A 12,923-nucleotide genomic window follows, 5' to 3' on the forward strand; every position below is an offset into this window, starting at 1 on the left:
CCCCTTAAATGTAGAGTGTGTTTTCTAATCAGTGGTCAGAGCGACTCTTTCAGCTGTGTGAGTGCATAAAACGGACATACTTAATAATGCATGTGTTTATGGGGAAGGAAGCACCCGGGCAAGGAAACACTGAGCTGTGTTTATGGTCAGCATTTTATGTCGATTGAAATCTAAGCCCACACACTAGTTAAATACCGATTGGGAGATGGGAGAAGAATTCGGGGTAGGGGGTGACTACTGGACTCTGACATACTTCCTGTCCTGCCCCCTACCTGTCTGTATCATATGGGAGACACTCATTCTTGACTCCAGTGGACTAAGTGTATCCTGGAGCTTGGGGGGACATTCCGAACATGACTCGTGTAGATCTGGGCTAGGTTGCCCTGTCCCTAAGATAGGAATGCTGTATCCACTATGGGGGGCTGTGGCAAGGCAACCGTTAAGTAGTTCACATGCAAGTTTCACCACAGAGCAGGAGTTTAGAGGTGGAGCTCTAAATGAGAGAGCAGATTAGCAGCCCCTGTGGACATGGGTCCAGGGCTCTGAGTGTGGCTTCGTCCAGAGAAGTGGCCTTTGCGGATGGGATGAAGTTAGTTACCTGAGAAATGAACGTTTGGATTTAATATGGGCTTTAAATCCGGTGATGTGTGTCTCTTAAAGAGCCAGGCAGAGGAACGTGGGTGGCACAGAGACACGAGGGAGAGCCATGAGGGGATAGAAGCAGAGCCAGAGTGGTGCGGCCATAAGCCCAGGGGTAACCTGGAGTCAGCAGAGCCGGGGTTGGCCGTGAATGTGCTCTTACCTAGAGCCCTCAGAGGAACATGTGTCAGCTGGTGTCTTGACTTTGAACTTCTGGTCTCTAGAACTGCGAGAGAATAAATCTGTTTTAAGCTCCCAAGTTTGTGTTGACTTGTCACAGCAAGCCTGGGAAACTGATACCTTTCCTTATTGTCTGTGCCGGGCTTAGGGTCTCCCCGTCAGCAGGCACGCCCCCTTCTTTCCCATTGGTCATTTCTGCCTCCACCAACCAAGGGAAGAGAAAGGGTTAAAGAAGCTACAGAAAGTTCTTTCGAATGCTAGGAGCCCAGAGAGGCTCGGCTGAAGCTGGTGCTGGTGCCATCTGCCATCCCTCCTTCCTCCTTTGCCAAACCCGAGCCGCAGCCCCTTGCGTGCACCCTGCAGAAGCAGACCTTGTTGATCTGGCCCCAAAGACAACCCAGAGCTTGGCAGGGAAGGATTACTGGATCTGACTTCCTGCAGCTCCTCTCGCTCCACAGAGGAAATGGACCCCACTCTGGTCAGCCAGGAGCCTCTGTGTTGCCCATACTTCAAAGCACCAGCAGTCAGCAGTGCAAGAGCCCTTTGCTCTGAACGCCATGTTTACCAGGGGTTGTATACCCGGAGGCTACCTTTGGCAGGTACACACACCCTGGGCAGCCCGTGTGTGGGATCTGGTGCTGCACAAACCTTAGAGTCAAAGCGCTATCTGCAGAGAGACAGGCTGTAGTCTGCAGCGTGGCTTTGGGGTAAGTGGTGTTAGTCATTTACAGAAAGATCAGGAACGTGGGAAAACACCCATGCCTAGGTGAAGAGGAACATCTGACTGCATTCTGTTCTCTATCCTCCATCCCCTTTTCTCTGCTCACCCCACTGCCTGCCTGTTTAGCTTCCCCCTAAGTTTCCTTAACCCAGAGAATGCCTCCTTCCCAAGCCGAGCAGGAATGCAGGCTTGATAGAGTTCTCATCTGGGCCTTAACACAGTCTGCTATCGACTCAGGCAACTTTGAAGCAGGCATCTGCACACCAATTGATCAAGACCCTCTGCTCCCTGCTCTTGGAGGCCACGCCTCTGTGTCAGCAAAGCACAGGACAGTAGGACGCTGAGGCACAGGTACAGATGCTGAGCATATGGTGGCACGTGAGGCTGGGCAGGGTGGGATAAGCGGGGTGACAGCGGGGACGGGATGAGAGACAGCCAAAGGAGTGAAGGAACAGTGGAAGTCAGAGATCAGAGATGGATACACGCAGGAAGGTGGAAGCAGAGGGCAAGAAGAGGAAATGCAGCCATCGAGAGGTGAAAATGAAAGGTAGAGAATAGATGTGGAGAAGACAAGCCTCTTGTGACTCAGGGGACATGAGGGAGGTGAGTATGATAGACCTGTGCACTACACTCACTGAAGACTCCCTTCTCGGTCTCAAAGATATTGTGCGACCCACTGGAATGATACACACTTGTTCTAAGCATTCTTTCTTAGCCTTTTCCCCTGGGTCTTGCTACAGATGACAAATGGCACCTACCACCTCCCTTCTGGGAGGAGCCCAGGCCTTGGATTTGACTCACATCTCGAGGGAGGAGGGCAATTTAGCCATTAACTCAGTGCTATGTGTTATTTTCTGATACAATGTTTCATTTCTCATCCCCTGCCGTAGCCCTCTGGGGACCTTCAGTGACAGTAATGTTTCTGAAAGTCCAGATTAAGTAAACTGGCATCGATTTCTCCCTTCCCCTAACCAGTCAGCATACAGATGTAATTACTGCCTCCCTGACCCTTCCTAGACATGAATCCTGCTACTACAGCCTCTCATCCATCAGCACCTAAGGCTCAGAGCCCTGTCATCCTCCGCCAAGGAAGGGGCCAGCCAGGCCCTGTGTGTCCTGATGGTGTGCAGGCTGCTGTATGCAAATGTTGCCTCGTTTTAGCTAAAAACTTCTTGAGCTTTCTCAATGTATTCAGACTCATGCACAAAGACTAGTGTGTCATTTCTGGGAAGGGGAGGGCAAAATCCATTAGAATGCTTACAAAACCCTGGAGCGGGAATCGGTCTACCCACTTCGTCCCTGTCCCCTGACCTCATGACCAGTTGTCATATACCACACAGTCAGCAGTAGCTGATCTTGGCCAGTCGCTGAGGTTGACCTCACCCCTGGGGATATGTGACATTATTATTATGGGGGAGGGGAGCAGGGAGGTATGTTGCTAGCATCTATGGGTCAAAGTGTACGGGGTGTTCAGGATACCCCAGTACCACAGATAACTACCCTGCCTGAAGTATTGATGTCATTGCTGTTAGGAGTCCTCAGTGTGAATGGCAAAAGTTCACAAAACTGTAAGCAGGCCCTCCTTACCTTCCAATTCGGTATGGGACATACTAAACTCAACCTGTGTAGGGCACTACCTTTTACGATGTGCCAGCCCATAAGAGCTTGACCTTCCTGGAAGACCATGGGAAGGTCAGTCACACAGTGGTCAGAGCCAAAAACCAGATGTTTATCCCAGTGATTCTGGTGAGGTGGTTGCAAGGTTTGCAAGTTCATGCTCATCTCTCCTCTGCTTTCAAACAGCTCTGGGACCCCCACTCCCTGAAGCTCCCACAGTCAAGTGTAGAGGCATCGAAATGTCTTGAGGTTTTTCAGCCTGACAGAGTCTTAGGCACTAAGCTGTCTTACCTGTAATACTGTAAATTGTAGGGTTAGTGGGTCCTGTGGAAGAAATAAGTTCCTGCACTTTAAGGGCTGGGCACCAGGGATATACTGTACTCTGAAACTGACTTTCCTTCCTCCCCTGCAATACCTTGTTATCCAGGAACGAGGAAGCTACATAAATGCTGTCCCAAATTCATGGAAAAGCTAAGTGTACCACAGTTCTCAGGGGCACAAACTGCCTCCTGGGAGACATAAACGACACCTTTCATCCATTTCTAACAAGGTTTTGGTGTCTGTGCTCAGATGTGGCTGGATATTGATGCAGAACTTAGAAGTGGAGGGCACTTGGACCTTGATTTTGGCCATGGCCATGGAGATGAGCCTTGCATCATTGCAGTTAAGGAGCTTGTGATGGAAGGCCACTGTGGGCTCTGCCCTCAGCTCATGCGGACGGGATCTCACACGTTCTTAGTTTAATATTAATGTCATACCATGGTAATAAAAACCTTGTAAACCAACCTCTCTGTAAACGAGTCTTCACTCCCAAACAGGAACGAGGAGAAACTCTAAATAAATAATGTGACATTAATATCAGAGGGCCCAGCGTTTGGGCTCAGTTACTGTTCTTGGCCTGTGGTTTGGAATCTTCATGCATTTTTAAGAGTACATCGATATTGTGATCTTCCTACTTGCTGATGGACTTTAAAAACTACACTGAGGTATGGGGTAGGGCTTTGAGTTGATCACAGTTCAATAGCCTTCAATAGTAAAATAGTTTATATCAAACTGGAATCAGAAACTCTTCTCTGGACTCAAGGCAGCTGAGAGTTCATGAACCAGGGTACTGGATTACCTACTGTGAACACTGGGAAGGGACATGAGGTTCTAAGACAGACCTAGCCCTCTCAAGACGCTCTCTGGGGAAGCACAAAATGGCAGTTGACTCAAGTGGAAGCATGGGCTAGGGGCTTTTATTGCTCAGCATTATGAAATGGGTTAACAATCCTAACCTCCAACCACAGCAAACAAGATGGCGGACCTAGGTCTATGCCACAGCAGGAGCTGAATTAAAGTAGAACTAACTCAGAGTTTAAGGGGGCCAAAAGTTGGAGAGTGGAGAGCAGGGGTGAGGCTGGTGGAGAAGATGGGGTTTGATTCTTCTATCAGCTTCCACCTCGAGAGTGGTAGGGAGCCATAGCAAAGATTAGTGGTTACATTTCTTGAAATAATGTCTTGCTTTTTCCAGTCATGGATATGAGATGCATTAAAATATGATATTAGCAGAAGCCACATGGAACCATGTTAAAAGACAATATTCTTGTCTCTACAGAATATCCTGTAGACTTTCATGATGCTGAATGTGTGTGTGTGTGTGTGTGTGTGTGTGTGTGTGTGCATGCGTGTATGCATGTGGTGTATGTGTGAGCACGCGTGCGAGTGCGAACATGCCTGTCTTCATAGTTGGGTTTTGTCCAGTTTCTTATTTTTAAAAGATTTATCTGTGGTATATTTAGGACCCCCTTTCTGCAGCCTCTATTATGACATATTATTCAGATAACCCAATGAGATCATGGGAGGTATTAGTTAAATATATTAATGCTTTCATGAGTTGGGGTAATACTCAATATCTTTCTATACTAAAGAGATTCAGTCAATAGTAGTGGTCCACACATATGCATTCTGATGGGGTTTACAGTGAGTTTTAAGTCACTGGATTGATCATGTTTGCTTGTCTTCTGTGGCAAAAGGACTCTGGAAGCTGCCTCTGGTTACTCACGGGAACACAGGTATCCTTTTTGTCTTTATATCGCTGGTCCATCAGGGCAAGGTTTTGAGACTCAACACCTCCTGAAAGACTGATCCAGCTTTCAGCTCTCCAACAACTAGAACCTAACCCCGGAAAATCATCCAGGAAAGCATCAAGCTGCCTACTGGGCCTCAGAAGCCAAAGAAACTGGGTGTCGTAGCCAAGAACACATATGTAGAGAGAGGGAATGACTAACAGCCCAAGCCATGGGAATGGCTCCATGTACTTTGCAGAGCACTTAGCCATGTTAGAATCTCAGGGACAGAAGGCTCCTCTCTAAAGCAGGGACAGAGGGGGAGAGTAGAGAGGATGGCTGCTGAAAACCCAGCAATGCAGATATTCAACTTTTGTCTCAAGAAAAATGATTGGCTGGTTAGTTTTCTGTCAACCTGACACAAACTAGAGTAACCTGAGGGGAGGGATTGGAGGAAGCACTTTCATCAGAGAGGCCTGTGTCTGAGGTACTGTTTTGATTAATAGTTGGTGTGGAGGGCCCAGCCCACTGAGGGTAGTGTGGCCCATGGGCAGAGAGATGGTCCTGGATAGTAAAAGCAGGTAAGCATGCTAAGCAGTGAAGGAGAGTAAGGGGGTCAGCAGCGTTCTCCGTGGTCCCTGCCTTTGCTCCTGATCAAATTCCTGGCCTGAGTTCCCTCACTAGATTGGGATGTGTACACCAAGTAAACCATTTCTTCCCCAAGTATCTTCTGGTCATGGGTTTTTATCGCAATAGAAAGCAAATTAGGTCACATACTTGGAATTCTAAGAATAGAACCATTGAGAAGGAGTCTTTCGGTAATGAGTGCACTGAGGGACCGCCACTGAGAACAGACTAGAAAGAATCCTAGGGAAATCTATAAGAAGCCGAGCTGCAGCTACCTGTCAGGGAGATCTGGTTTCTAGGAAGGAGCAGGGATGAGCACACTGCTCTACTATCAACTGCAGAGTGGACAAAAGCACGTTGCAGAGGCTCAGTCCGGTGGCCTGGCTCTTCCGGGGCATTCAGATGCCTGTCTATGTTTGATGGGTCAGATGGATCTCTTGACTCACTGTAGCCATCAAGTTCATTCCTACCTCTAACCTCTATTTTCTCTCCTCTGTCTGCTTTTGAACCATGGCCACACAGGGTCTTCTCCACCCTCCTTCTCCTATATAATTTACATCTCATTGCCTCTGAGAGACTTTTTTGACCATCTTTGCCAAAACACCCACTGCTAGATCGTACCCCATCCCTAAGCTTCTTCCCTTTTGGCAAGCACTGAGCAAGACCTAAAGCTTTGGTGTTGGCTCATGCAATTGCATCATTGTGGTTTCTTACAAGGTGGGGTCTTTCTGAGTCTGTCTCATACCATATTCTCATCTCCCAAGCCAGAGATGCCAATAAATTAGTCACAGGAACAGAAAGAAAACAATCTTATTCTGGTAACTATCTTAAGATGTGCCGGCCCTAAAAATTCAAATATCACTAAAATCTACAGCCAAGCTGCAAAGGAAAAGTCGGGGATCTCCGAAGGAGGTGGTACCAATATCTGGTTATTTGGCAGACACTCTAGATAGCAGCTATTGGATGGGCAACCCATTGACCAGCTGGAACCTTGAAGTCATCTTTGGGAGAGAGCTGGAATGGACAGATTTGAAGCCATGTTATAGAGTGTAGGTGCAGAGACCTTAGGGTCCTTGTTTTCCCTGGGGCTACTGGGCCAGCTATGAAGGGTGCATGGGCTGTGAGTTCATCTGTCATTCCCTGCTGTGCCATTGCTCAGGTGTATGGGCCAAACATTACAAACAAGTGAGAAGCCTTAGCTGAAGAGTGACAGAATACTCATAAAACTAAGAATATAAGAGTATAATCAAGGAGACAGGTCCTTGGAACACCCCAGCAATTTCTCATAGGAACATAGAGATTGAAAATTTTTGGCCTTTTCAAAGATGTGAATAGCTAGCCCTAACAGAAGAAAGCAAGCAGATCCTGGTAATAAAATGTACAAATCTTAAAAATTCAAACCTGGAATTATTATTAAAATGTAAAATGACTCACAGGGGTTATCCTCTATCTGGAAGTGATTTGTTTGGATTTGTCAAGGGCAAGAGGGGAAAATATATTATTTTTTCTCAAAAGCATGTTGGCGTAAACTCGAGTGTTTTTTTGTACTTAGTATATCTGACTAATCATCACTTCTGGTAATTAAAATATTAGCCAATTGCTCAGTCTTATCATTAATACAACATTAGATATGAAGACCATAATGTCTATGAACTACACACAGGCATAGCACTATATGTCCATTCCAATGCTGTTAATTCATTTAAAACTATTTCTTGAATACTGGTTGGGTGCCTACTGGATATTTACAGACCCTGGGAGAGAAAGATAAAAATATCCAAGACCTGCCTCTTCCTTCCTTGGAGCTCTGACCTAGTCAAGCTCACATCTATAACGTGATCCCCATTTGTAGGGAATTTGAAAGTTTGGAATCATAATCGTTGGTGCTGAAGACAGGCAAAGTAAAAAGATAAGGCAATAAAATGAAGAGCTAGTAGAGAAGAAAAAGCTATTCAGGCAAAGGTAAGGCTGTGCCCAGAAGCAGAAAATGGCATTCCTCATCCAGAGCAGGGCACAGGGGAAGGATGGGTTAGTTAAGTGCTGGTCAAAGAGCTGCTGGCGTATATGAGGTGAGCACTATAAGGTACGACAGGCAGCCCTCTACCTGATGTGAATGCAGCCATCTTGGCTCATTCTCATCACAGCTGCCCCTCAGTGACCTGTATCATCTTCATGGCATGATATTAAGATAGAGAAGACCATTGGAGTGGGAGGTGTGGTTTTATGGTAAAACAACTGTGTCAGACTCTTGGTCATTTGCTTGGATTTATGCATGTACTTGGTGCATTTACGGCTGACTGATGTCATTTCTGCCTGACCTTATGGCCCTCATTTTTCTGACCCAAATCATAGAGGTTAATCTGGTGCCACTGTCACCCATGACCATAATTCTGTCAGGAAATCCTCTGTGCTGTACTTGACCTCCCTGTTCTACACCTTCAGACCTGTTCTTGGGATGGACCTGGGGATGGAATCTCTCTACAAAGCATATTAAAGATCCAATAATAATCCAGTCCTGTGGCTTAGACAAAAACAAAGTTTGTGGACATCAGAACTCACATTGACTTAAGAAATTATTCATATCCAAAGTTATATCACTTCACTTTAAATAATGCTTACGATGATAGCCACTTTGTGGAAATATCTGGGAGGTCCAAAGGGACCCAGGTAACAATGCCACGAACAAAGTATAGACTTTAAATAAATAAACTCTTAACCCAACCATACAGATGGCATACCATCAGAAAGAAAGGTCAGGCCTTTCATGACTTAAAGGCTTGCAGAAGTAGGGCAGTCATCCTACCTGGAAGCACTTTCTATGTCCTAAATCACACCCGAAGGGGAAGTAGTGGCACAGTCTCTTATACAAGAAGAGCAGAGAGTAGTTAAACAGGCTGTGTCGATGGTGTGGATTTTTTTAGGACTTTAATGGCCACTAAGAAAGGAAGAAGCCCCCAGCAGTATGTGTGGAGCCCTCTACACTCTGGGGATTCTCATAACTAACTGGGGATCTACTGGTGCCCCCAGAACACTCTCTCTTCCCTGCTTCTCTGTGTTTGGCAATACACTCATGCACAAACCCAGAGCAGCAACACAGTGTCACAGTTGCCAGAGGGTGCCCAGTGGCTCATCTCTCCTCCTGTTGTTCTTGTCACCTCTAGGATGAGCAAGGTTCAAGGGCCATTGTCACGTCTTCATTTGCCTTTTAAATAAAAGCTAAGGATATCGAAACACAGGAATGAAGACATAAGGGGGCAACAGCCTGCCCTCTCCCCTGCAGAGGCAGACAGAGTGAAAATGAAGATTCTATGGCGTCTGCTACAACCTTTGAGTCTATTTGGGAGGTTGCTTGCTGGGTAGGGAATTAGCATTTTACATGTTTTTGTGCATGTATTGGGGCTTCACTTCAGTTTTGCCCTATGCCATAAGACTCAGTACAGTGATCATAACTTAAAGGGATATATGTCCAGTGCTGTGGCTCAGAGAGAAAAAAGGTGTCAGGCTGAATGTGCGTCTTTGGCTGGTCTATGATGGTCTATGGTGGAAAGGGTATGAGCAGCCCTTCCAGATGGAAAAAAAAAACAGAAAACAAACAAACAACAAATCTGTTTCCTTAGGTTAGCAGTCCATTGGCCCAGTGGATTCAGTCTGAAGCTTTGCTCAGTTGTGCTGGGCACGCTTTGTCAGCACTACTGCCGACACGTAATAACTGAGTTTCTACAGAGAACTTTTCATTTCTCTGAACTCAAGACCCAACCAGGGTCCTCTCTGCTTCTGTGGTTGGGTGGGTGGAAGTTCCTGGTCCTTTTCTTTTAGCTTAGACCATGAAGTCCTTGGAGATATTGCACTTTGAAAGACCAGACCTTTGGCTCATGTGCTTTGTCTATCCTCTCATCAAGCGTAACGTTTTTAGCTCTCACAAGCCCAGAGTATCCACACAATGTCAAGCTGAAGGTCATGCTAGCCCTAGGACCTACATCTTCCAGTTTCTGTCATCTTCAGTGAGAACCTTTGGAAAAGGAGGTCCCTAGTACTGACTCCTGCTAAGACTCCTCTCTTTTCAAAAGACCCCAGTAAAACAGTCTTTAAAGCATGGCTCTTGACCATTGACTCTTCTCATCAAGAAGAGAGATGTCTTTCTTTCAACCCTGAGCTCCCTGGGCTCTGCCTGGACACCATACCACCGTGTAAAGGATGTTGTCAGTGCTAGGGTTGGGATTGGCTGAGTGTGAATCCAAGGACCCCTGTGCTGGAAGCTTGGTCTTCAGAGTGCTAGTTCTGGGAGCTGGTGGGATCACAAAAAGTGTTAGGTCATGGGACACTGCCCTCGAGGAGTGGTTCTTCAGTAGTTATCTTAAGAACTATCTATTTTAAGAGTCTTTTCATATACAGCAACTTCTCCTCTCACTGTGTGGTCTTTTTGTACGTGTATACCCCTCCCCCCACATGCCATTTACTACGGGGGCCTTGCTTCATGGTCATTGATGTCAACACCATGCCATCAGACCTGCAGAGCAATCAGCTGAATCATCCTCCTTTCCTAACAAAGTACCCAACCTGGGGAGATTTACTATAGTGATGGTAAACTGACTGACTCAGTTTCCCACCAACCTTGAGGACATGGCTGTTTCCACTGTCTGTCATCTAGAATGTTGTACTTAGAACTAACCCATCATGTTAGGAGGATGCTCAGGCCGCCTGTGGGAAGGGTGACATGGGGAATATGGCTGGCAGAGACTTGGCCGTTGAGTTAGCCATTTTTTTTTTTAAAGAAGTGGATCCCACAGCTATTGCTTGCTTTCCTCACTAGACTCTGACCGAACCTCGGATTCATAATAAAATAAACTAACATTGCCGTTTTCAGCAAATAATTGTTGCAGTGATTTGCTCCAGGGCAATCAGTCAGTAAGTGGAGCCCCCACCCAGTGTGGGGACTGAGGGTTGTTCACGGTCCTCACCTGGCCGATGGGCCTTTGGAACCGCCATGTTCACCACACGACCTCCATCCTGAGGTTTGGGGGGAGACGCAGTGAATCTGCAGATCCCCGATTCTGAAGGGGTACTGGAGGTCAGACTGTCCGTGTACTCGTTTGTCCCTGCCGTCAGCTGCTCGGAGGACGTGTCGGATATGAAGCACTCTGTGATGGTGAACTTGGCGTGCCTCAGCTGCTCCTCCATCTTGGCGTGCTCGTAGGCCCTGGCCAGTTCTTCGTAGGTAGAGGAGGCACTTTCTGTGGAGACCATGCTGCTCCTTGCTCTGTCTGTCTCACACCCGGGAGAGAGAAAAGAGAGGCAGCATGAGTTGAGAGCCTATGTTTGGACCAAGAGGATGAATGACCTTTCCTGGCTTGTGGCTGTAATATGCGGATACATTGTATCTAGGGGAGGCTTAGTCAGAGCTTCCGCTTTGTCTGCTCTGAGGCCAGATCCATCAACAAAGTTCAGGGACTTCGCATCAAACCATTTGCTTCAGTCAGATGTCTCAGCCCTGGGTATTTTTATAAATAAGCAAAGCCTTCCTCTCAAACAATTTGGCTTTTGGCAGGGACACTTGGGAGGCAGTGTCAACGCTGCGGCACCCTTTCCTGCTCCAACCCACAAACACATCTGCACTGCAGAGGCTCTGTAATTGGCATAAACACCCAAGCTTTGAAGTTCAGTTCCCTGGGCATCAACTCAGAAAGGAAGATGTGATGATCCTTAGAAGACGACAGGCTGAAGGGATGGCCCAGTCAGTAAAGTGTCTGTCATGCAAGCATGAGGACCTGAGTTTGATCTCCTGCACCCATACTAAAAACCGGTGTAGGAGAGGCAGGAGAATCCCTGGGGCTTGCTTTGAATCAGTTAGCTGACTCAATGAGTTCTAGGTTCTGGAAGAGGCCCTATCTTAAAAAATAAGATGTGGGTGATTGAAGAAGACACTCAATGTCAACTTCTGGCCTCTGTGAGTACATGTGCAGTGTATGTTCAAGAGCATACACATGTGCGCGCGCGCACGCACACACACACACACACACTCTCCACAGACACATACAGACACACCACATACACATATGTACATTTCCCCATCCCTCACATCCACACTCCCCACACCATACACATACACATATATACCACATACATACACATACACCCCACACCCCCACACACTACACATATACACACACTATACACATACACACACACCACACACATACACACCACACACAAACATTCCACATCCCCCACACCATACACACATACACACACATTCCACATCTCCCCACACCACACACATATACCACACATACACATACACAACCCCTGTCCCCACCCCTGCACTGAAATTGACTTTCTCACGAGGCAGAACAGTCCCTGATACCCAGGATTCATCCTTTGCTGTTACCAATCTTGATGGGAACTAGAAAATAGGTCAAAAACCAGTGCAAACAGGCCTTACCACAAGGCCGTGTCACCTCAGTCAAAGGCATCTCTGTGTTTTAAACCTACAGAAAAGTTTTGAAGTCACCTCTGAGAACCTTCTAAGAGAAATAACAGACATAAAAGTAAGTCCCCACAGTGACGTACCATCTTTAGAGCCCTGTTTTTGAAGTGTATTGTGAAGAGGGAAAAAATGAGTATTAAAATTCTCTATAGCTATTAGATTCAGATATAACTTTTCAGAGTTTGGAGGAGGTCATGTTCGGAAGTGAAGTCTTGGTAGTTGATACCATCAACCTGATGACTTGTTTATGGTATAATCAACCTGGTTCATTGCCAGAAGGATCAGCCTGTGCTCCCTGTGGGGGTGCTGTGACCTCGTCCTGGAGGGATGTGAAGCTCGAGTTCTTAGTCCTGGAGGTGGGAGTGGGTCAGACGCCCTCAGAGCACAATCAGCAATTACTGCCGTTGTGTGGGTGAGATGTCAAAGTGCCTTTCTGTAGGGTAGGAACTACAAGGGAGAGAGAGCAGTATGGGTGGGAGATTCAAGATACCTGCAAGAGAGATGGCTGCACTTGGCTCAACCCTGCAGAATTCAGTAGGGCCCTGCATATGGGGACAGCTAAACATTTGGCCTAGGAACTGGCAGGGGAAACAGTTGTCATTTGAAA

General features: G+C 46.8%; 1 protein-coding gene across 7 annotated transcripts in view; it reads right to left on the bottom strand.

Moving 5' to 3' along the window:
• Dscam (DS cell adhesion molecule) overlaps window positions 1-12,923 on the bottom strand; it is a 578,367-nt gene that overhangs the window by 10,452 nt on the left and 554,992 nt on the right. For 5 of the 7 annotated variants that reach the window (XM_087575369.1, XM_087575370.1, XM_087575373.1 and 2 more), the window contains 2 exons: window positions 10,791-11,093; window positions 803-865 (listed from right to left, as the gene is read on the bottom strand). In XM_087575369.1, coding sequence (XP_087431495.1) covers window positions 803-865; window positions 10,791-11,093 — 366 coding nt within the window. 7 annotated transcript variants of the gene reach the window in all.

Source organism: Rattus norvegicus, chromosome 11 (genome assembly GCF_021556685.1).
Source record: "Rattus norvegicus strain SHRSP/BbbUtx chromosome 11, alternate assembly SHRSP_T2T, whole genome shotgun sequence".
Taxonomy (NCBI): domain Eukaryota; kingdom Metazoa; phylum Chordata; class Mammalia; order Rodentia; family Muridae; genus Rattus; species Rattus norvegicus.